The sequence below is a fragment of the Notamacropus eugenii genome, chromosome 2 (assembly GCF_028372415.1).
Source record: "Notamacropus eugenii isolate mMacEug1 chromosome 2, mMacEug1.pri_v2, whole genome shotgun sequence".
Lineage (NCBI taxonomy): Eukaryota > Metazoa > Chordata > Mammalia > Diprotodontia > Macropodidae > Notamacropus > Notamacropus eugenii.
This window is the reverse complement of record NC_092873.1, coordinates 305425741-305450304: the sequence shown is the minus strand read 5'-3', so window position 1 is coordinate 305450304 and position 24564 is coordinate 305425741. Positions and strand designations below refer to the sequence as shown.

Below are 24564 nucleotides of genomic sequence, written 5' to 3'. Positions count from 1 at the left end.
AAGCCTCCTTTTTACATGACAGTCCTTTCAGTATTTGAAGATAAGTAATATCATCGAAAGGCAGCTTGGTGGTATAGATGACAGTGCTGGATTGAGAGTCAAGAAAACCCGAGTTTGAATCCAGCCTCAGATAACTAAGCCGTGTGACTGCAGGCAAATCATTTAATCTCTCTCAGGCTGTTTTCTCATCTATAAAATGAGGATAATAGCACCTACCTCACAGAGTTGTGGAGGATCAAATGAGATAATATATGTAAAACACTTTGCAGACTGTAAAGCACTAAGTTAAGTGTTAGCTGTTATCATTAGCTATTTTCAGGGTCCTCCCTAAACCTTGTTTTCTAGGCAAAACAGCCCTAGTTCTTCCAAATGATCTTTTTATTCACGGTTTCCCAGTACCCTCACTCAGTTGATTGCACACTTCTGAATGGACTCTAGTTTACCAAAGTCCTTTTATAAAGTTTCTTAACATGTAAACGTTAGCAAAGGGATATAGGCAAGCACGTCACAATTTTCATGTTGATAGCAATTTTAAAACAAGGACTCAGGAAGTATAAACAGGTAAGAAGAAACTGCAAAGGCTGATAAACAAAACCCCCTTTCTTCTACTTAAACATTCCAAAGAAAGAGAAGACAAGGGAGCAAAGCTTTGGCATAAGACCCAGAGGCTCCAGTTCCCAGCCCAGGCACTCTACCACTCTAGGCAGGTGACTACCACACTGGGTCACAGGTAAGTTAGGGCTTCGTCTCAGAATGAGGCACGATAAGTCTGGCATTGGAAAGACTGCAGGTGGCCCCGGGCACGTTTGGTAAGTTTGCTGTTGGCATACCCCTGTGCTGCTAGAACTCAAGTCCACCAGGTACCCTGGCAGATAGCACAGAGATAAGTAGCACTGGAGATAGCACCATGCCTGAAGATAGCTGCCCCTTTCAAACAGACACTTGAACAGGATTGGCAGAAACTCTGCCTCCCCACCCCACCACAAGGATTGGGCTCTATGCCAAGTAAGAATGGGTGGGGACCCTTGCACCTGAGAAATGGGTGTTGGGAATTTCCTTTTCCCCTCATCCTGATAGCCCCAGGGAATGAGAACCAGTTCTATTTGGTTCCATATCTGCCCAATCATTCCTCCCCCCCTCTTCAAAGCCCCTCTGCCCCTAACAGATTCCACAACCTCCATGCCTTTTGTACCTCCCTTGAATTTAGTGGAGAATGGGACAGGTCATACAGCCAGGACCCCTGGGTTTTTCTCGGGCTGCAGCTTGTGCTGCCCAGCTCCCTCCCCATCATGTAGAGCTGTGAAGTCCCTTCCAATTTCAGCTCTTGGATGTTAAGAACTTAGGAAAACAGCCATAGAGGGAAGGTGAGGGGATAATGAGGTCCACAATATAAAGATATATATATTTATATATATATTTTAATTTAAAATAAAATCAAGGAGGAAAAAAATTGGAGGGAAAGAAAGATATCTGATTTGTCCAAGGAAAAGAGGTACAAAAATCACAAAGTTACAAGTCATTGGTGAGTGTAGTCATGCTTCCCTCCCCCAGGCTGCTGCTGCTGATTCATTTGGGCTGGGTCTGTCCTAAAAAGCCAAAGGCTGTATGGAGGTCTTCATTTCCTCCTCTCATTCCATTTTGAAGTCAGAATTCCAAGCTTGAGGCAGAGAAGCTAGCATTAGGGACCAGGCTCCTGAGAAAATGAGGGATCCTTGGATTCCCTGTTGTGGCCAGGAGTAGATCTGTGGGAAGCCTGCAGTGGAACCATTAGACCTGACGAGGCTCTTTGATCTGTGAATCTTTAAATGTATTGAGACAACTGGCAGGGCTCCCTAGCCCCAACCAAATCATAACCACATAGCCACCAAGGGAAGCCCATGAACGTAAGAAGTCCTTCCCACAAAACCATGTTACCCTAGCACAGGCCCTTTTTGCCTCTCCTTTCCCTAGAAAGGAAAGACAGCTTGTCTTGTTTTACCTTCTTAACCAGCAATCTGGAGAATAAGGATGAGCACAAGGACCAAAAACGGAACCTGATGGTGATGTGAGGAGGTTATGTTTGGAAGAGCATCACCCCATCTCCTCACCCCAGCTAAGGCACTGAGAAGAAGGTAAGAAGGATGACTTGGGAAGAGGAAAAAGGGTCCCTTGGATCTGCTGGCTCAAAGCAGGTAAAGGTAAAATGGAAAGTCTAGAGGCATTGGGGTACCCCAGTGACCCACAGATTGTGCAAAGAAAAGCAGGCAGGACCACGCCAGCGTGTCCACAATCCATGATATCTCCCTTCTCCCAAGCCTCCTTTCCCAATCAGGAAAAGGATGGGTAAAGGATCACATGGAGAATGTCCCTGAGCCTTAGGATAAAGAGGCTGAAAAAGTACAAGCTCTATAGGTTAAAATCTCTTAATTCCTTCTCTCCTGTCACCTACCCACTCCCACCCAAACTCCGCAGAGGAGGCGAGGGAAAGTGCATTTCATAGCTCTACTCTGTCCCATGCTCAGGAATTCCCCTTACCACCATCCAGACCCTCCCTCTAGCAGGGTCCTCTGGTGGACCAGGGAAAAAGGAGCCTAGGGTCAGAGGAGGGAAGAACCTTCTGCAACCTGGCCGCTAATCTCCTTGCTGACTACTGGCTAGCAAGAACTGGTCTGGAGGTTGCTCTCAGTGAGCAGTGATGCGATGGATGAGGGGTCATAGATATTGTCAAATTCCTCATCTGAGCTCAGGCCATCACGCTTGAGGGATGCCTCAGCTGCTGAACGGGTAGCCTTGCGCCTAGGGAGAGGGAGAGAGAGAGCACTGTCAGTCAGGAGAACTGATGCCGATTTGATTGCCAAAAGACAAAACCCAATTCTTTTGCCTCAGCTGGCCCAGACAACAACTAGAATATAATCTCCTCAGGAAAAAAAGACCATTTTCCCTATTTTTTTCTTTCTATATCCCTAGTATCTAGTCCAGTACCTTGTACATATTTGGCACTTAATAAATGTCTGTCAAACTAAAAGAGCCTTACTTTTAGAATCTTCTCTCACCTCAGGTAAACTCATAAGAATAATAATGGCTAACATGATAGAGCACTTCAGGGTTTACAAGTATCTCATGATGCTTACAACAATCCTAGGAGGTGGATGCGATCACTACTCCCATTTTATAGTTGTGAAAATTAAGGCAGACAGAGGTTAAGGTCCCTTGCTTAGGGACACACAGCTATTAAGTGTGTCTGAGGCAGGGTTGACTTCAGTTTTCCTGTGCCCAGATCCAGATGTTCTATCAACTGTGCCACCTAGATTCTGGAGATGATCATATTACTGGGACCCAACCAGGGTGCCATAGGCAGTGTAGTCCTATCATGCATACAGTCAACCCAGGCCTAACCTCTCCAATAGAGCACCTAAGACTTGCTGAGCCCTCCTTATGAGGCCCACAAGAACACAGGAGCTGACCAGTCTGTTTGTCTCCATCCTCACCTCCTCCTTTACCTCTCCTTCCCCAACCCTATGGAACCTACCGGGAATCCTTTTCCAAGGCCTTAACCCGGGCCTGCAGCTGCTCATTAACCTCATGCTGCTCTTCCAGCTCACGTTGGGCCTTCTTCCTCAAACCATCCAGCCGTTCTATTTCTTCTTCTGCCTCATCAACCTGTCGCTTCAGGGCTTTCACCCGCAGGCTCAGCTAGGGAGAACTCATGAATTAGAAGAACATCTGCCAGCCTGGCATAGACTCCTCCTCTTCCAACTGATATTAACGGAAGTCAGGATGGAAAACTGCCACTGCTTGTAGCTTATGCCCTTTGCGCTGCTGGTGGTTTAGCTCATAGTCTATGAGCCACCACTCATAAACACATTTGACACATGGGTGCACTCATTCATACGTAAAATAAAAAAGAGCTAGGAAAATTGGGAGAACTTGCTGCTAGGAGGGACCCCAACCACTTCTGGAAAGACCCTCTTTACCTAGAAAGGGGATATGCATGTACGTACTTTCTACACACATCTGACCCTCTCTACACCCCATATCCATACCTGATCTTTCTGGTCATTTACATGCTGTCTTTCATCATCAATCTGGATGGAAAGCTCTTTAACCCTCCTTTCCAGTTTTCGGTTCGTGGTCTGCAGAAGCGTCTTCTCCCTAAGGGATGGGTGGGCATTGCTCATAGCTACCATCAGTAAGAGAATTACATGGTGTACCCGCCTTCATTCACCCCTATTCCCCTCCTTCCTATAACAGCTTCACTTGGTCAGGGGAGCTAACACTGCACAAGAAAATTGCAGCCATGGAATCTGAAAGGGTGTAAAATTTTTTTGTAGATATCATAGCTTTAAACATGGATGGGGTCTTAGAAGTCACTGAAATCAATCCCATTTCTCTAGAGATTAAGAAACTGAGGCTCAGGAATTGAGTGAATTTCCCCAAGGTCACAACACCATCTAATAAGTGTTCAAGGCCTTCCTGATTCAGGTCCGGTGCTTTACCCACTGGGCCACCCAACCACCTCACAACTTTTTGGCTGGTAGTCTACAACAGATTGCAGAGGCTGCTCAGGAGTAGTTGTTACCTCTCTTCAGCCTGAAGTCGTTCCTGTAGCTCCTGGTTCTGTGACTCCAGCTGAGAGAAGCTGGCGCTGGGCTTCTGGAATCCCTCTAAACTGGCCAGTCGGTTCTTTAGATCCTTGTTCTAAGGAAGAAAACAAACCTCCTACCAGGATGTCTTTGGTTCTCCCACTAAACTCAATCCCAGGACTATCCATGAGGACATTGTTATGAGAGACCAGAAAAGTGGGCGCTTCTCTTGCTTCTCATTGTGCCCTTTGTCTGCCACTCACTCAGCACAGGCCGTCAGTACCTGTCCTCCTTCCCCTGCCACAAGCCTCTCACCTGTCTCTCCAGGGAGATCTTATCACATTCCAGGTCTTGCCGACTGGATCTCTCCTGCAGCAGCTCTCCTCTCAACTGGTCAATCTGGATTTGGAGTGGAAAAGATTCCAGATGGGATGGATAGAGAACAAGGGTATGCAAGGGATGGAACTCCATTGATGATAGGGGACTTTCTCACAGTCCTGGGACCACTCTAAGGACACTGTTTTTCTGTTGTGACTTTGGAGTCAGGAGGGGCAAGACTGGAAAAGGGAGAGCAGTTGGGCATTCATTTAACCTCCCAAAAGGAATCCAGACTACTAGAAAAACTCAAGGAATTGAAAAACTACCTTCTACTAAAAAGAGAAAGGAGTTCAAGCTGAGCCCCAGTCAGACATGCCCTCTCTTCCATCCCATCCTGTCAGCCTTATCTCCCAAAGAGGAACAACACCCCCTCCAGGAGAGTGAGTAGTACTGATGCAGCTGGACAGGTTGGATCCCTAAAGCATCCATGGCCAACATTCCAAGGGGAAAGGGGACTTTGACATCTAGCTAGCTGGGCCCAATACTTTATGACCAGAGATGGGGAAAATGGGAGAGAGGCAGCAACATATCACCTGGTCCCGCCCACGGTTCACTCGATCTGTCAGCAGCTCTACCGTGTTTCTTTCTTCATCGAGCTCTGCCTCCAGGCGTGAGACCTTTTCCTAATGGGAGATGATGGGTTAACTCCCTGCCTGAGTGGGACCCTGTTGAGGCCCTCCCTGACTTCCCCAGGACCAAAGATACCTTCTTCTCTCACATTCAACTTAAGGTTGCCAGCAGGTACCATGGGGACAGTGCCCTCTGCTGGCCAGGTAAGTGGTTAACAGGAAAGGGAGGAAAAGAATTCGGTTCATTCCTCTAGGGTACAAAAGGAAGACAAGCCCCCAAGATCAAGACAATAGTTAAAGTGGTTAGGCCAAGGGCAAGTCTGGTTTCACAAGGGAAAATTCAGTAAGAAACAGGAAAGCTTCAAGTAGTCAGGCATGGTGAAAAACAGAAACTGTACCACAACGATGACAGAAAGGGATTCACAGAAAGAAGACCCAGATATCTTGGGTTAAGCATGGAGTCAGAAGACCACTGAACTTAACAACAGGAAGGCCTAGATCTGAAGCCTGGCCCAAACATGTGATAGCTAGGTAACCGTGAGTGAGCACTGCGGCCTCTCTGAATCTCAGTTCTCTCGTCCTTTTTTGGTTTTGTTTTTTGTTCTGTTCTGGATCCATGATTTCACTGGTGTAGGGAACTCCCTCCTAAGGACAGTCTCCAAAAGCACATCAGGATCTCTTTTGTTGCTTACAGTCTTAAGACAGTTGTCTGGGGTACTGAGAGGTTCAGTCATAGAGCAGATAGGTCAGAAGGATGACTTGAATCCAGGTCTTACTCCAAGACCTGCTCTCTTAACAACTAAGCCATGCTGACTCACCATAAAAATGGAAATAATATTTGCACTGCCTACTTCACAGAACTGTAGTGATCAATTAGACTGTGAGATCCTTGAGGGCAAGACCTTGTCTTGTGCCTTTCTTTGTATCCCCAAAGCTTGGCACATAGTAGGTGCTTAATAAAAATTTACTCATTCTGACTGTTGTGAAGAAAACACTCAGTAAAACTTAACATAACACTATATAAATGTATCCTTATTCTTATTATTACAAAGAAACACTGGGACTGGAGGTTAAATGTTTAATCATGAAATCCTTCATTATGGCTCACCTCTAGGTTCTTGAGTTGCCGGGCCTTGTCATCCTGGAAGCGTTTTTTGCTTTCGGTCTCCTGCTCCAGCCCCTGGAGTCTCTGGGTTAGCAGGTCCTTGTCTAGCAGGGCTGTATCTCGCTCAGCCTGCAATGTTTGTAGGGCCTGGCGCAGTCGCTGGGCCTAAAGGAAGAGAGGGAAGGGGCATTCAGAAGTAGTTTCCAAACCCTGCCAGAAACACAATGACTACAGTCATCACTGTCAGAAGAGAAGGGAAAGATAAACCTTGCATCCTTGGGAGTTCACTCGACCCTGCCAGTTAAGACACAAAATCTCAGCACCTTCATTACCCCAAGCCCTTGTGACCGTACCTCCTCCTGCAGCTGGCCTAGACCTCCGGCCGCCTTCTCCGCCTCAGTGGCCCATTCTTTGGCCTGGCGCTGGGCACCTGCTACATCTCGACGTGCCTTCTCCTTGTATTCTTCCAGCTGGGCTTGGAGCTGCCCCAGGGCTCTTTGTGACTCTTCTCCAATTTTCTCCAACTGAAAAGTAGAGAAGGAACACAAGTTGAGGTACCACCTTCCTTAACAAATGTCCTAGTGCCCTTCTTAGGGACTTGATTTCTAAGATTCTCCCCAGAGACCTCTCCATCACTATGGCATCCCAATATAAGCTTTGTGTCCAGAACTATCCCCCAACCTCATCAAGCCAGGCCTTCACTCTCATTTGCCAGAATGGTCAGAAGGGACCTGATGAAAAGAACATTTTAAGTGAATGGTAAAAACTGAAAACAAATAAATTAATAAATTTTGGGGTGGGAGGAAGGAATACTTTAATTTGAATGATAACCAAGAAAACTCTCCTCCACAAAAATGTGTTTCCTAACAGCTGGCAAATCTGCCATTATAGATTAATTTATTTGGGTGTTAAATAGTTTTCATAATAAATACCCCTGCCTGGGATAACACATTAAGACTTATCAGCTCTTATTAGCCAACACCTTTTATCAAAGCCTAAGGAAAAAGACCACAAGATGCCATGCCCCACCCCACCCCACAAATAAGAGGAAGGGTAAGAAAATCCTGCTTTATGGTTTTGCTCAGGACATTTCCTGAGTAAACCTGGGGGAGTGAGGGAGAGAATAAAATGTCCCTCAAAGTGGTGAATGGAAGCCAGGAGCCTCCAGTACTCAAATAACCTGGTCTTGACCTCAGAATAAGTGTGTCTATGGGCTAGGCTAGGACTCCAACAATTGGCTACCTTTGGCCCCTCACCTCCTTGTTCAGTTTCTCTACAGTCTTATCCAACAGCCGTTTTTGCTCTTCTAGCTCAGCCTTGTTCCGCCGAAGGATTTCCCGTTGCTTCCCTTCCTCCTCGAGAGCTCGGTTTAATGTCTGTTGCTCCTGCCCCAAACGTGCTAGACTTCGTTGTGCCTCCTCCAGTCGCCCCTCCAGCATCCGCTTTGCCCCAGCCAGTGATTCCTCTTCTTCTTGAGATGTGCTCAGGGCATTCTCAAGCCTCTGTCTCTCTGCCTGCAGGGAGGGGAGATGGGACTAAGGTGGGTAGGGAAGTAGGATAGGTGGGGCAGGAGCAAAGCTTGGGTTTTAACTTGTCTGAAGATAAGAGGGTGGAAGATGTAAGAGGAGGTATTCAGTGGAATCAGGCCTAAGAAGGAAGCTGAGGAGTAAAACAATAAGCCCAAGATAGGGAAAGAGGTAAACTGAGACAAAGAGCAATGGTTTAGATGCTGTAACATAGCACAGACAACAAAATCAAGGCAGAAATAGAGGCTCTTGGGGGAGAAAATCTGACATGCCATAAGGAAGTCATATACTCAGTTATCCAACATGTGAGGAGAGTTGAGGCTCAAGGGGGCGATAGAAGGGGCAGGGGGAAAAGCTAATTGTGGGGTAGAAATGACTGACCTCCAGTCGCTGCACCTTGTCCCGAAGCCTTGCCTCAACAGCCTCCCCACCCTCAGCCAAGCTCCGGGCCTCCTTTAGCTGCTGTTCCAGCCCCAAGATCCGCCGTCGGAATTCATCATTTTCCTCTTGGGTTTCGCGTAGTGTTGACTCCACTGCTGCCCTCCGCTGCCCCATCATGGTTGCCTCTGCTTCAGCTGCTGCCTTGGCCTGGGGAGGCATAAGGCATCTTAGACTCTGCCTCAACCCAACCCAAACAGATACAGTGGGCCAACCACTAAGCCTTCCAACCCACCACCCTGACTGGCTAAGCTACATTCCCAAGATCCCCAGGCTCTTAGAAATATATGACTGTAAGCATATGACTGTCCTCCTGACTTGTTGCATGTTCCAGACCCCATGGCCTCTCTTCTAGAGTGTCCCTTCCACTCTCCTTGCCTTGGCAGTCTCTTCATAGTCCTGCTGAAGCTGCTGAAGGGTCTTGTGCATCTGGAGCTGCTGCTGCTCGGCCCCCTTTCCTCGCTCAGCCTCTTCTCTGAGGGCTGCCAACTCCTGTTCCAGTTCCCTCGCCCGATTCCTTCCAGCAGCTTCCTGACTTTGACGATCCCGCAGGTCCTGTAGTTCCTCCTGTGCCCTCTGCAGTTCCTGGGGGGGACAGGGGTATTAGACGCTGAGAAGCAGGGACCATGAAAGATCCCTGATTCACATTGCCCAGCTCCCTCAGAGTCAGGATCTCAGGTTATCCCACTGTGTTAAAGGGGGAGAGTTTGTAACCCACCCTGGGTAGTGCTGCAAGTGCTGCCATACCAAATTCATTATTACTGTCAATTAACCAACAAATCTTTATTTGGCAACTATGTATCCACTGATAGAATATAAACTCCCCAAAGACAGGTAATGTTTCAGTTTTGTCACTGCCTCCAGAGCATCTAGGACTTCACAAATATTTTGTTGATTGGCTGATGTGGCCTGCACTGCGCTAAACACCACAAGGGACAGAAGAGAAGTAAGGCATGGATTCCTGTTCTCTAGTAATTTGGTAATAAATGGCTACAGAGAGTTATATGCTGAGTAGAATAATATCATCTGTAAGTTCCATTTCAAAGAGTGAAAATACTCTTGGAAAAGGCTTCACGGAAGAAGTGACATTCAGGCTGTGTCCTGGGAGATAGGCAGGGTTAGCTGGACATAGAATAGACACTGAACATAAATGCTAGGCAAGAAGAATTCGCATGGAATATGTAACTGACAAGAGCCTGGTACAGTGACTAGAGATAGCTTAGAGTCAGGAAGCTTCTGACACTGAAGACTTGGGTTTAAATCCTGCCACTGACACATACTGCATGTCTGACTGGGTAAAGTCAATTCAATTCTTAGCGTCTCAAGCAATTCTGTGAATTGCTGATCTGAATTTATACTCCCTACATGAATGAAATCATAGGGCTGAACCAAAAAAAACTGACAGTAAAAAGACGGGTTCAGTTGGATCCAAGGATTCATGCAGAGGTGCAATGAAAGAGATGGTTGGAGAGATTAGATAGGGACAGATGGAGAAGAGTCTTCCCTCTATGCAGTAGTGAAAACCTGAGGCCAATTAGTTGCCTGGGCTAGCAGATGTCCCAAAGGACTTATTGTCTATCCTATGATATATCTCTGCTCTCCTACACTCCCGTTCCTGTCTGGTACCTTCTTGAGGTTCTCCACCTGACGATTATCCTTAGCACTGGCTCGGGCTTGCTCTAGGTCCTTCTGCAGAGCCCCGATTTGCTCTCTGAGTTCTTCCTCCAGATCCTCCTTCTCCAGCCGAAGCTGTAACAACCTGCATTCCAGACAGGGGCAAAAGAATGGAAATGTAGGTGCCTTGGCTCTCCTACCAGGGAGAGATAAAGGCTTCCTCGACCCTCGACCTTCTATTAGCATCCCAAAAGCCTTCCCACAAAACCTGGGGCTGCCAGGTCTTCTGGGTGGGCAAAAGACAAAGAGAAATTTATTTCTGGAACCTGGGTAGGGAATGACAATCAGGCAAAAGTTGAAGTCAGAGGCCAGAACTCACTCCTGCTTGGTCCCGCGAAGCTCTTCTTTGTTTTTCTGGAACATGCCTTGCCAGTGGCCAGTCTCCTCAGTGCTCTCTTTGAGTTCCCTCTCCAGGCCCCGAATTCGGGATGATACTTTCTGCCTTTCTACCTCTAGGGTGGCCTGATCCTGGCCAAAGATATAAAGAGGGGACAAAGAGTTTGAATCTCAAGGAAGGTACACTGGGGGAGGACAGCAGGGAGACAGCGCCTAAGTCCTTTCTATACTGGTCCCCTCTGCTGTAGCACCAGGCCTTTAAAAGACTGTCTTCTCCATCAAATCATATCCCATTTCTTCCAAATCCTGTTTAAAACTTGGCTTTCCCAGGAAACTTCCTCCATTTAACACTGTTTCATGAAAGAGGTCACCACATGAGGTTAGGGAAAGCAAGGACATATCACCTCTCTTCCTCATCAATGGTGTTGATTTCTTTAAAAATCAAATTAACCAATGGTTTATCTATTTTATTGATTTTTTTAAAAAAGCTCCTAATTTTAGTTGTTATTTCAGTGGTTTTCTTTCCATTTTATTTATCTCTCCTTTGATTTTCAGGATTTCCAATTTGGTATTTAATTAGATATTTTTAATTTTTTATTTTTCTAGTTTTTTTCAGTTGCATGCCCAGTTCACTGATGTACTCTTTCTCTATTTAATTGATGTAAGCATTTAGAGATATCAGTTTTCCCCTAAGTACTGCTTTGGCTGAATCCCATGAATTTTATCTCATTGTTGTCATTCGCTTGAATAAAACTATTGACTGTTTCTATGAATTGTTCTTTGATCCATTCATTCTTTAGGGCTAATGAGTTTTGTGGAATTATTAATAAGAGACAAGGCCATGGACTCAAGTGACACCTGGGAATCTCTCCTGGCTCCTTTCTCTTCCAGAGTTTTCTCTATGAGATGCTGTGACTCTAAATACCAAAATCCAAAAACCCCTTTCTCCCCTCAAACAACCAAAGCTAACCCACATACTTGGGAGGCTTCCTTCATGCTCTGGCGTAGCTGCTCCATGTCCTGTTGGCACTGCTGCCGGACACGGTCTACCTCCTGGTCCCGAGAAGCCACCTCCTCCTTCAGCACCCCCTTCAGAGCTGTCAGCTCCCGCTCCCGCTGCCGGAGCTGTTCCTCCTGCCTTTGTTTCCCCTCCAGTACTTCCTCTAGTAACTCCCTGGTCTCCAGCAGGTCCTGAGAGGAATCAGACAAGGGGCTCTTCTTAGGAGTCAGGGACAGAATTTCACCTTTTCCATATCACTTTTTAGTTAGCAGAAGAATTTCCCCACTCTGAGGTTTGCAGAGGAAGTGGTTCCAAACTTTGGGAGGTCCATCAGTCAGTCTCTGCCTACAGCCAAGCCCTAGGTGCTCTCTGCACTCCAGCCCCTCTTCCCAAATGTCAAAAGAGAAAAAAGATTCAGGTGAACCCTGTTTGGAGAAGCCCTGGAGATAGGTGCTGGGGAGCCATCTCTCATCCCCTCTACCTTCAACAGGACCTCCTTTGAAGCCTCAGGGTTCTGTCCTTGCTTTAGCCTGTCTTGCACATCTCTCAGTTGGTCTTCAAGTCCGTGCCGTAGTCTCTCACCCTGATCCAGCCGGAGCTTCATGTCCTGAAGCCTGGCAGCAAAGATAGGCAGAGAGGTCAGTGCCAAGCTTCAGTCCCCCTTCTAGACAATTTCTGGGTCTTAAAGCCTCTGAAGGAGCCAGTGTCCACTGGCTGGCTCTCCAAGCACTAGGCTGGGAAGAGCTCCCATCCCCCAGCTTGAAGCCCCAGCCATCCTCACACCTTCCCCCAGGGGCCTACTCACTCCTGGGTGCTCCGCTGCATCTCTGCCTTCTTCCTTTCCAGTTTCTCCTGCAATCGGAGACACTCCTCCACCTTCTCCTCCAGCTGCCGTTCCAGTCCAATTCGGGATGGCTCACGAGATAAGTCTAGCTTCTGCCGTTTCTGGAAAGGGAAGAGAGGAAAGGGGACAGAAGGGAGGTGGGGTGGAAAAGGATCAGCTGCCATGATTCCTTCCTCAATTTGTGGCCTGTTAGCACTTCGAACAGCTAGAGACTTGCTGGGATTTAAACCCTTTGTCCTCTTCTGCCTCTAATGACAGAAGAGCTCCCTTCTGCTATTCATAGCATCACTTTCTAGGCTTCAATCATTTATTCTTCCTCATTTTTCTTTCCTTCTCCCCTTCCCAAATTATTTCTCTCCAGTGGACCTAGGTGGCACCATAGTGCACAAAGCATTGGTCATAGAGTTAGGAAGACCCGAGTTTGAAATCTGAATCAAATACTTACTAGTTGTGAGATCCTGGGCAAGTTGCTTTACCTTTCTGCCTCAGGCTCCTCAATTGTAAAATGGAGATCCATAACAGCATCTTTCTCTCAGGATAACACCCACCCTTGCAGGGGCTATATTAATAACAGTACCTACACCTTCTTGTGAGGATCAAATGAAACAGAACATACTGGAAAGTGCTTTGCATAAGAATGGTAGCTATTACTGTTCCTGGCCTGGTTACTCACCTTCATCTCCTCATCCAGCTTTTGCTGCAGCTCATCGACCCTCTGAACCAGCCCACGATGTACTGCCATGGCTTGTGAGACATTGGGAGGGGCTACCTGCTAAGGACGGGGAGGACAGATAACTCTAAATATGGTTCCCTAGTCAGCTTCAAATCCCATGACACTTTATATTTTTAGCCCAAGGTACCCACTCACCGCTAGGGTCTGCATCTGTTCCAACACCAGGCTGACCTTCCTCTTCACAGATGTTTCACTTTCTGAACTCCTGTAAGAAAGGAAGACACAAAGGAAAAGGTTGAAAGGAGGGAGTGGTAAAGACCAAAAATGAATGGCAACTAAGTGGAGGGGGAAAAGGGGGGCAGAGGAGAGGGAGGGAGAGAGAAAGAGAGAGAGAGAGAGAGAAAGAAAGAGAAAGAGAGAGAGAAAGAAAGAGAGAGGGAGAAAGAAAGAGAGAGGGAGAAAGAAAGAGAAAGAGAGAGAGAGAGAAAGAGAAAGAGAGAAGCTCCCCCCATCCATCTGCCTCAGGACTCTACTCTCCACTGTCCCTTTGCTAACTCTCTACCAGTCTGAAACTTACCCTTCTCGTAGGATATTATAGATGGTAGCTTTTGCATGTTCAGCACTGCCAGGGGTTGTAGCCTCCTGCTGGTCCCTCAAAAGGTCTGGGGTCGACTTGAACTGTAAAGGACCAAACAGAGCAAGACAGAGGAGATATGGAAGAAGAGAGACAAGTTAGGCTAGGAGAGTTATAAGGTGAGAGTGACAGCAATGAGGAGGGTGGGGGCCCTGCCAAGCAGATAAAGCAGCATAGAGTTAGGGTAACAAAGGATTACCACTAGGAACCTGAGGAAGAGGCTTGAACAGGAATGTCTGGACAAGCTATGTCATTATTTCCTAACCCAAAGTAAACTATTTACTGACAAGTGGAATATCTCAATTCCCTACTGTGGACTGACTGCTTTGCCTTCCAAAGACTTGCTAGGAATGCTCTCAGCAGCAGGGATTGTCTCATATCTACATTTGCATCCCTAGTACTTGGCACTTGGTGGGTTTGTAATAAATACTTCTTGATCGACTGATTTCCTTTTGCTTCCAAAACCTGTACTATTAAAGGGGCCCATAGTGTCTGGGTGAGAAGCTGGGACTCAGAACCTTAAGGTAAAGGGGAGGAGGGACGGAGAGGTGAGAACACTTGGAAGCCAGTAGTTGAAGAAGGGTGCAGGCATCCAGAATATAGTGATTCATAAGGCACAAACTAAAAGTCAAAGCAAAATGAATCAAAACCAGGAAGATAAAATAAAAACTGTAGAATACAAAAAAAAAAGAATGCTCTCAGTAGGGGAGCAGAGATGGGAGGTCAGAAGGAAGGAGCCAAGGGTACAGGATTTGGGGAAAACAGAGACAGAGTAATTGGAATGTTTTATATTTCCAGAAGGACCTTTGTAGTATAAAAGTTTTAAGGACAGAAACTGAGAAAACACTGTTCCTAACAACAACTTTAGATAAAAGGTTACCCACAGTATTCTGGCTTAATGGAGGAGCCTGAGAAAAGATAAGGGTTGGGTGGTGATAGGCTGGGGAACCTTACCTGCATTATAGTAGGGTCCCTTGCTCTACCCCGTTGGTCCTCAAAGCTCTGCAACACCCATTCCTGGGTCTGTCGGGATCGGCTGACAACATTTGATGGGGCCTGGCCCTGATTTAGACCGCTCAACACACTGGTTTGCTTCGAGTTGGAAGAGGAGTTGCTGAAGTCCCGGTCCTGGTCCCATTCCCGGTTTCGTTCCTGTGCCCTGTCTTGTTCCCGTACCCGGTCCTGGTCCCGTTCCCGTTCTTCTGCAGTATCTCGAGGTGGACGGCTATCCAAGCTCTGACTCCGCTTTCGATGTTCTGTGGACAGTCGGGTACGGTAGCCAGTCCGGCCCCTTGTTTGGGACACTCGGCTGTCAAACTTGCTAATGAGTGAATCCACCGAAGAGAGGGGTGCTGTGTCAATGACATTGCCAGGGGGACCCTCAGGAGGAGTTAATTCTAATAAGCTGCCAGTCAGAACACCTGGGCCCACAGGAGCAGAATCCAACAGGGAGGCATGGGAACGGGAACGCTGAAGTTTATTCTTCTGCCCAATCCCAGGCTCCTCATCAGAAGTACTTCCCTGGGAATAGGAACCAAAAAACCTCTGGGGTGAGCCATAGGGATTCTCAGGAAGCTCTGAGTCTGAGCTCAACGAATCAGGGGCTCCTCTGCTGCCACTGCCCTTGATCTGTACCCCAAAGGAATCACCGCCCTTATCCCCACTGTTGAGCACCACAAATGGCTGCCCGGCAATGCCTTGTACCCGCACTGCTACACCATAAGAACTAGCCCTAGAGTCCTTGGCTGGGCGACGGCCACCTCGGCGGAAAGGGGCTGCCTGTGTGCCATCAGTTGACTCTGTGATGAATCGGATTTGCACACCATGGTCCACTGGTGCCCGGGGCTCTGCTATGGCTGTTGCCCGATCCATGTACATGAGGGGATCCTATGGGAGAGAAAAAGAAAAAAAAATCATCCAGTTCTTATCCCTCAGATTTGGCCTGAGTCAGTAGAATGAAAATGGAGCCCAGGGGCCTTCATCTTTTCATCCCCACCCAATCTAAGTTCCTTAAGCTCTAGAATCTTTTTCCTCCAACATCTGAGTTATGGGGGAGCAGCATGGTGTAATGAAAAGAAAAGGCAAGGAGACTCAGAGTAAAGTGTCACATATGTCAGAACACATTTTGGCTACGCAGAGTCACTTAACCTCTAAGCAACTCTCTAAGATTGAATGTTATAGAAAAGTTCCCTTCACCAATGAAATCACAGGGCCAGTCCCTATTCCTATCTCCTAGGGGAAGCATGCCACCTGTCTACTTCTGGTCTAGCCACTGAATCAGAGAAGGAAAAGCAGCAAAAACTTGGGTCTTACTTGGTGTACATTAGAGATCTTTGTGGATTCCCTCTTTCCCAAAGTATTCTGATCTTACATGAAGGCCATCTCCCCCTGACAGCTGCTCCAGCCCAACATTTGGCAACCCTGGTTTTCAATCTCCTAGGACTATCTTCATTTATAGAGTAATTCATTCAATCAACATCTAAAACTAGTGAACATATAACGTACAAAGAACTGTGTAATAAGAAGGGCTAACATTTGCAAGAGTACTTTAAAGTTTTACAAAGTACTTTATACATACTCACAGAACCCTGTGAGGGAAGAACTAAAGGAACTCTCATCTCCATTCTACAAATGAAGGCTTAGAAAGCAGGGTGAACAGCCTGTGGTTACAGAACAAATAAATTTTCAGAGATATGTGTTCATTCTTCATTGCCAAAGAAGACCATGCCATCAGAGAAATAATGACATGACTTGCACTTGATTTTGTTTTGAGTGAGGGAGGGATGTGCAGGTCACCAGCCTCACTTCTCCTCCACAGCCATCTGAATCCAGTGATCAGATATTCATCAGGATGACTGGAGATGACCCAGGATGAGGCAATGGGGGCTAAGTGATTTGCCCAAGGTCACACAGCTAGGGAGCATCAAGTATCTGAGGTGAAATTTGAACTCAGGTCCTCCTGACTCTTGTCCTGGTGGTTTATCTACTGCACCACCTAGCTGCCCTAAGTTTCGGAGGCAGGATCAGAATGGAGGTCTCTGCAGACTTAACATACACCGATGCTGCCTCTCCAAGCAGGTCCCTCCAAGAGCCAATGGGAGAGATACAACATGTCTTACACATTTGTCAGACACAAATATGCTATACTATATATGATATATATACATATTATATGTGTGAGCGCACACGTGCACACACGCGCGCGCACACACACACACACACACACACACACAATATATATATATATATACAATAATACCAGTTGGGGCCCACACAGGCAAACAACTCCTGGTTCAGAGTTAAGATGTCTCCTTTCCACTCCCTGGGACTGAGAGAGATCCTTCTTTGCTTTAAGGCAGTAAGAGGAACATTCCTGGTATGTGCTGGCACAGGGAGCCTGGGGGAGGGGGAGAAGGAAGGGAGGTTCTCTTCTAGGCATACAAAGAAATCCAGCTTGTCCAGCTCCCATGTTAATCTCCACCATGCAGCAGGACCAAGCTGGGGGAGAGGCACTAATATGCCAGATCCAAAAGCAAAAACAAATACCCATTAAACACTCCTAGCTTGGAACTGAGCTCTGGGGAGTCTTGGCACTACCCCCTACCACACTCATGTCAAGAGCCTTCAGAATAGGGTGGGGTCAAAGCTCGGTCAGAGAAAGTGAGGGGGAAGGCAAACTCAATCTGGGGAGAAAACTAAAGAACACCATTAATTTATCCCATTACTAAGCAATCTAATTACTTAGGCTACTGAACCAAAGATCAGTGTCTCCAGCTGTGTGTGTCTGTGTGTGTCTGCATGTAGGGGATGAGCAGAGAAGTTGAACTTGAGGATCTTCTTTTCCCGGAGGCCACCGTGGAAACTGAGATGTACATGGCATTGCTTTTATTCTCTTCTAGGCTGGGAATGAGCAGTGGAACAACAGAAAAAGCTGAGAAGATTTAAGGGGTAAAATCTGAAAGGAAAACAAAGGTGATCCAACTGAATACCCCAATTTATTAATTCAGCCCTCCAAACCAGAGCACCATCACTGGGCCAAAATCTTATCTTGACCACACACACAGAGCTGGGGAATGGGTAGAGAAGACACAATAGTTTGTCCTCCTGGGGATCCCAAGGCCAGGTTGAAGTAAGTCACCAAGAGAAACTCTGCCGGACCACTCACAGTAAATTCCAAGTCAAGTCAAGTCAAGTCAAGAAGCATTTATTAAGTACTTACAATGAACCAGTGTTTACTACATATACTAGGGGCAGCTAGGTGGTGCAGTGGATAAACCACCAGTGCAGGAGTCAGGAGGACCTGAGTTCACATCTCACCTCAGACACTTGACATTCACTAGCTGTGTGACCTTGGGTAAGTCACTTAACCCCAATTGCCTCATCCTGGGTCATCTCCAGTCATCCTGATGAATATCTGGTCAGTGGATTCAGATAGCTCTGGAGGAGAAGTTAGGCTGGTGACCTGCACAGCCCTCCCTCACTCAAAACAAAGTCAAGTGCAAGTCGTCATCATTTCTCTGATGGCATGCTCTTCTTCCGCAACAAAGAACGAACACACACACTGGGATGCTAGTTTCTGGGAACACAAAGGAAGGCAAAAACATAGTCCTTGACCTAAAGGAGCTCCATACCCTAACAGAGAAGACAACATGCAACCAACTATATACCCAAATAAGGGCAGCTAGGTGGTGCAGTAGATAGAGTACCTGGCCTGGAGTAAAAAAAAACTGAGTTCAAATCCAGCCTGACACTTACTAGCTGTGTGACCCTGTGCAAGTTACTTACCCTGTTTGCCTCAGTTTCCTCATCTGTAAAATGAGCTAGAGAAGGAAATGGCAAACCATTCTAGTATCTTTGCCAAGAAAACCCCAAAAGGAATTACAAAGAGTCAACCACAACTGAAATGATTCAACAACAATAAATGTACATAAAAGACGTGGAAAGTTTAAACTGGAAGTAATCTCAGAGGGAAGGAAGGCATTAGCAACGAGAGGGATGGGAAAGGTGTACTGGGAAAGGTAGGATTTGAGCCATGGCTTGAAGGAAGCCAGAAGGAGGAGGTGAGAGCATTTTTGGAAGGGGATGATAGTCAGTGGAAAGGCGAAGAGTCAGAAATGAAGGGTCATATTCAGAGAACAGCTAGATGGCCAGTGTTGCTGCATCAGAGAGTAAGTGGAAGGAAATAGTGTAAGAAGACCTGAAAGGTAAGAGGGACCTACTTGTAAAAGGCCTTGAAAACCAAACAAGATTTTGAATTGGAGTGGAAGTAATAGAAAACCACCGGAGTTAACTGAATATGGAGGTGTGGAGACATGATCAGTTCTGCATTTTGGAAAGATCACTTTGGCAATTGAGGGGAGGGCAGACTGGAGTGGACTTGAGGCAGAGAGCAATAGGAAGGCTGCTTAACTCTGATGAGGGCTGGCATGGGGCAGTGGAAGTGGCAAAGAAGATAAGGGAATGTCTATAAGAGATGTCCCAAAGGCAGAACAGATAGGACTTGGCAACAGATTGGACATATACAGAGTGAGGGAGAGTAAAGAGGTAAAGATGAGAACTAGAGAACTAGACTGTAAGCCTTGGGTGGTGCTCTCAACAGTAACAGGAAAGTTAGAAATAGGGGAGAGGGATTTGGGGGAAGGAAAGGCCATTAAATTCAGTTTTGAACACATCAAGATGAAATAGCTACTTCCAACTTGGTCTGCCTCCTTTCCCCTCTCATTCGCATCTTAGGATCTAGTTGAAGCAAACAATGACTATACTTCTAGGCCTCAGAAGTCACTTGACTTACTTATTAATAAGGCTGCTTTGCCTTACTAAGCCAGCTACTGATCAGCCAGATTCAGGTCAGTAACCATTCTTGAACTGGGTGAGAAAGGGTGGTCAGCATCTTACCCAAGACCACCTCATCTGCTGGGAGGTAATAACAAGCCCTTCCTCTCTATTTCCACAATCCTGTCTCATGGTATGCAGCCATGTGGGTGTCAGTAAGGGGCCAGGAGGGTTGGAGGGATAGTTCAGAGCAGGTCAGAAAGAAGGGCTTTAAATGATTCAAGGTGGAAAACCCGAAACCTACACGCCTACAGTTACACAGACATGAGGGTGGAGTCACTGGAGACCAGGGCAGACTCGGACGCCTTGTGCAATCCCCTAGCGCCACGTAAACAGTGCAGCAGCGACCCATGACATGGAGTCCAGATGCTTCCCACCCTTAAATTCTCCCCTTCCTAGACCTTGCAAAGCAGAGGTCTCTCCTTACCACCTATATACTTTCCAGAGACAAGTCTAGAAGTCAATCTCACCTCTGTCCTTCCTGATTACAAGGAAAGAGAAGAAAGGAAGTTGCTTTAGAATACCTCTTCCATAGTTACTCATTAGCTTGCCCTGCCCCAGTTCCTTCATCCCAGCCCAGTGGCACAAGTCCAGCACCCAGGGAGTGACAGTGTCCCTGAACTCTTAGCAGGAGGGCATGGGAGGCTGGGGCCCACAGGGAGCAGGTTCTGGGCCCTTATGGATAGACTTAGATGTCAAAGAATGACAGCTATGTGTTTCTCACCTTTCTGCTCATCCTCAGGACATGAGAAGCCATGGGGACATGAAGATTCCCCACATTTAGACCAAGTGCCAAAACCTCATAAAATGCAAGTGGTCTGTGACAGTCCAATGAGAAAATGCTGAAATTGGAGAGCCAGACTAGAATTGCTTGGCCACTAGGTAAGAAAAAGAACCCAAAAACATCACAATGAGGAACTAGGCCCTTGAAAACTTGATGGACTGGTTTGAAAAACAAGATAAAGGGGGAGGGAAGTGGGGAATACACAGGCACCTGGGGAAGCAAAACAGAGAAAGTCCATCCAATGGACAGAATAAGGGGGCAAGGACCCCCAGCCCACAAATCAGACCGAAGTAAAGCGAGAATAAGGTTGGAAAGGGACAAAAATCAAAGAATTTAGCATGATGGTGGAAGAAAAGATAATCGCCTATCTTCCGCCCATCCCTCAACAGGGCTCAGAGCTGCCTTGCTACTCCACCAGGGACCTGGACAGTATTCCTTCTGGCAGAAGTAATCGCAGAATCATTGAATTTTCATCTGGAAGAGCCCTTAGAGATCTTTGGGTCACTAAGGACTAGAACAGGAGCGGGGAACCTGCAGCCTCAAGGCCACATGTGGCCCTTTAGCTTCTCAGGTTTTCCCATTTGTTTTCCATTTGGATTCCATCAAAGGGCTGCACCTGAGGACCTAAAGGGCTACATGTGTGGTCCTTTAAGCCAAAGGTTCCCCACCCCTGGAGTAGAAGATCTCTAATGACTCTTCCAGTTGAAAATTAAATCTAGTGCGATCATTCTAATTTTACAGATGAGGAAACCGAGGTTTAGGGACACAAAATGATTTGCCCAAGATCATACAGCTATCGAATAGCAAAGATGAGATTCAAACTCAGGTCACCAGACTCAGACTCTAGGGTTGTCCTGAGTTATTTTTTTTCCCCTCCAGACCATGATGTTCCCATAAAGTCAAGGATGTTATAAGGAAACAGGACAGAAAAAAAGAGAAGTAAGGCATAGACCAAAACTACTCGACCTGGGTTAATGACTCTCATCTGCCAGGTAATTCTCTTGGTCATGAACATCACCAATATTCATGGTGAAATAGAAGAGGCAGGAGTGTTGGCAGCTTGACTCCAAAATAGCGGTTGCTAATTACTTTCAAATTAAAGCAACTTTCCTGAGGCAAGACATCAAAGGGACTGAGCTGAGGCTAGATCCTGAGTTTTCTTGCTCATCATTCCATTAAGCTAAACTTGGAGCTCTTCAACAGCTCAGCAGACTTAGAAGACTTGATTTCTCTTATCCTCATGGTTTATGATTATAAAACTCCTAAATGTTTTTCAGCTGTATCAGTGTATAATCTATCCAGCCATGGAGCACAGTTTGGTAAGTATTGATCCCTGGGACCAGGGATCTCAGAAAACAGGGGATTCTAAATACTATCTACAAATCACTGGGTAGGCAATTGGTTCAGTGATACCAAGGGCTTTACCCAGCAGATGAATCCAGAAACAAAGTGGACAGTAAGGAAGAGGAAAAATCCCCAACCTCTGACATAAGATTATAAATTCAGAGACTATCTAATAGGTGCTCACCCTGACACCTATCCCCGGGGAAAACTCCCCCAAAAGAAAAATTCAAATTCTGATTCTGCCACACTACCAGTGTGACTCTGAGAAAGTCAATTTACCTCAGTTTCATCATCTGTAAAAGGGAGGAATTAGACTGGATCAGGGGTTTTTTAATCTTTTTTTGGTGTCATGTCTAGTTTTTAGTAGTCTAGTGAAACTTATGGACCACTTCTTAGAAGCAATCTGTTTTTAACGCATAGGAAAAAAATACATAGGATTTCAAAGGAAATCAATTAGTATTAAAATAGTTATAATTTTTTTTAAAGTTCCCATACCTTATGTTAAGAATCCCTAGAATGGATGATCTTGAATGTCCCTACTAGAATTAATTCTATGATCTAAAATTATCTAAACACCTCTCATGGTATACCTCACGGACACGGGAGGGAAAGCTCCATTTGACTGGAAAACAAAGCAGAGGCATCCACCTTGGACAGACCACGAATAAGAGATTGAAGAGAGAATAAGACTGGAAAGGGCAAGATCAGAGATTTTAGGATGACAGTGGAAGACAAGATACCCCTTCCTCGTCCTCCCATGCCTTAACAGAATCCTGAGCTGCCTTCCTATTCCACCAGTGACCTTGACAACATCCCTTCTGGCAGAAGGAATCACAGAATCATTGCATTTTCAGCTGGAAGAGCCTCTTAAAAATAATCTAATCCAATCATCCTTATTCTACAGATGAAGAAATTTGGACAGAAACTCCAAATCTTAAATGGTTTTACCCCCAGATTGGGACAGAAGACGTGATCATTGCCTTCTTTGATGTCTCATGGTCTCTTATTTGCAGCTGGGTGGATGGCATGTATTTATAAGTGGCCGGGAGAGGGGGAAATGCCCGAACTATCGCACCGGAAAGAGGGAAGACCCAGCAGCCACGTCCAGGGGAAAGGCAGTGGCCAGTTTTGCCTGAAGGGTGGGAGCGAGGTGCAGCGAGCCGAGGCTGTCTACTTCTCTCCACTCCCCTAACTTCTAGTCCTAGTTTTAAGCCCCAGAACTTCTTCACCTGCTCCCGAAGTCAAGAGAAACCTAGTCCCTAGAAGACGCCTCCATGCCCGAGGCATATCCTTCCCCTCCAGCGCCCTCACCTGGCACCTGCCCAAGACCCTGCCCCGGTCACGTCGCGCAGAGGGAATCTTGTTAGGAAAGATCCTCCAATTACTTGCTTTTCCCCAGGTTTCAGCTCGGAATCCTAGCCCCAGAGAATAACACCGCCAGCGCACCTGCTCCTGCCCTAGCACAGCCCTCCCCCACCTGCCTTCCTCCACGCCGGAGTGTCCCCCGCGAGGATGGGCTCAGATTCCCGGAGCTGCCCGTTTCTGGGCTCTGCCCTGGTCACTCACCCTTGGCCCGGCCTGGCCTGGCTCCGATCTTGCGGCTGAGCGCTCCCACTCGAGCTGGGCTGGGCTGGGCTGGGCTGCAGGATGGCACGCGCGGCTCCACCGCCCTCCCCCTTCTTCCTCCCTCCACCCCCCTCCCCTACCTCGCCAACCTGTTACTCCCCTCCCCTGAACTCCGCCCCTTCCCCCGCCTCCATTGGCCCACCACCGCCCCGCCCTGCCTGGAGCTCCCGATGATTGGCCCTTGAGCCCCACGATAGGCGGGCCTACAGTAGACCAGGAATGATACCCCGAGTCTGGTATGAGGGTCGAGGAGGAGGTGGTGGTAGTGCTGGTGGTGGTGTCACGTGGTCCGAGACGGTTGGGAAAGGGGAGGGGGGGTGCGGCTAGTTACTAGGAGGCCATTTTGGGGGAGTAGCTGAAAGCTACCAGTATGCCCACCCCACCTTCGCCCCCTTTCCTTTAGCCAGATGAACCTGCAGGTTAAAGCATCCTCCCAACTCCAGAGGGAAGAAAGGCTTCACCATGAGCCAAAGATCCTTGTTTATCATAGCTAGAAAATTCTGCATTAATCCCTAGTAGAATTTCTGCCCTCTTCTAACTTCGGTTCACCTTAGCTAAAAAACAATACAGAACAAAAGCCCCAAACCAAAAAACTCCCCCAACTCTTCTAAAATGTCCTTTATGAAAACCCAAATGCTTCATTCTCTCCTCCTGCAGAAAATATCTACCTTCTCCTCAGCTTTTCCTTTTTCTTAACCATCCATCTAAGCCAAGCTGAGACAAGAAATGTATAATATGAAAATAAAAAGCTTCTTCCTCAGGGAAGGGTTAATGGAAGGGTCCTAGCCCTGACTAAGCTCCTTTCTCTACTTAACCTGTTTTGGATAATGTTGCTTTGATTCCATTGAGAAGAAAAGGAAACGTGGAAGAACAAGTTTACATTGAGTACGGCACAACAGAAACAATACCTGCTGGGAGGGAGGAGGAGGCCACTGCGTTGTCAGGAGCAATTTACTGGCCTACTTCAAAATCATCCTTTTTACCCCCAAGAGTCCAAGAAATGCTCTGAATGATCCCAACACTAAGAATAGCTAGCATCTACATAACGCTTCAAATATGTTAAATTATTTGATTGATGCCCCATGAAGACAAGAAGGCTATCACTCTCGAAAATCGAGAGATTGGGGGCAGGGGGGATAAATACTCATTGAAAAATGCTGCTTGTAAACAGCGTGTTTTCATAGATCTAAAAAATGTTGAGCAAGTCAATCAATCAACAAACATTTATTAAGCACCTAC

General features: G+C 46.8%; 1 protein-coding gene and 1 long non-coding RNA gene across 10 annotated transcripts in view; one reads left to right on the top strand and one right to left on the bottom strand.

Annotated features, from left to right (window-relative positions):
* Window positions 1-1400: 1400 nt before the first annotated feature.
* Window positions 1401-24364, bottom strand: CGN (cingulin). Of its 7 annotated transcripts, XM_072644828.1 has the most exons (22): window positions 23266-23358; window positions 17481-17694; window positions 14694-15626; window positions 13683-13783; window positions 13301-13370; window positions 13106-13204; window positions 12394-12533; window positions 12070-12202; window positions 11567-11779; window positions 10572-10720; window positions 10205-10337; window positions 8957-9163; window positions 8522-8728; window positions 7871-8128; window positions 6968-7138; window positions 6618-6779; window positions 5474-5563; window positions 4878-4961; window positions 4559-4677; window positions 4023-4131; window positions 3509-3672; window positions 1401-2775 (listed from the first exon to the last, which is right to left on the bottom strand). In XM_072644828.1, exons 3-22 carry the CDS (start codon window positions 15615-15617, stop codon window positions 2634-2636), a joined length of 3675 nt encoding a protein of 1224 aa, XP_072500929.1. In that variant the 5' UTR covers window positions 15618-15626; window positions 17481-17694; window positions 23266-23358; the 3' UTR covers window positions 1401-2633. The 7 variants fall into 7 exon arrangements, with proteins under 7 accessions (XP_072500929.1, XP_072500932.1, XP_072500934.1 ...); XM_072644831.1 differs by lacking the exons at window positions 17481-17694; window positions 23266-23358 and adding an exon at window positions 24234-24364; XM_072644833.1 differs by lacking the exon at window positions 17481-17694 and having other exon boundaries at window positions 23266-23369.
* The window catches only part of LOC140527701 (uncharacterized), a 66247-nt gene continuing 61440 nt past the window's right edge, over window positions 19758-24564 (top strand). For 2 of the 3 annotated variants that reach the window (XR_011974902.1, XR_011974900.1), the window contains exons 1-2: window positions 19758-20453; window positions 21235-23561. This is a non-coding gene — a long non-coding RNA (uncharacterized lncRNA). The remainder of the gene's footprint in view (window positions 20454-21234; window positions 23562-24564) is intronic. The other variant, XR_011974901.1, reaches the window with a different exon arrangement.

What these genes read in the sequence shown, in the direction of transcription:
- CGN (XM_072644827.1), bottom strand. Translation starts at nt 17,289, where the DNA reads ATGGGTATTTGTTTTTGCTTTTGGATCTGGCATATTAGTGCCTCTCCC. An exon ending in CAAAGGAGGTCCTGTTGAAG is followed by an intron (nt 11,780 to 12,069) that starts GTAGAGGGGATG and finishes GATTCCTCTCAG; the next exon opens with GACCTGCTGGAGACCAGGGA. An exon ending in CGACTTCAGGCTGAAGAGAG is followed by an intron (nt 4,132 to 4,558) that starts GTAACAACTACT and finishes CCCATCCCTTAG; the next exon opens with GGAGAAGACGCTTCTGCAGA.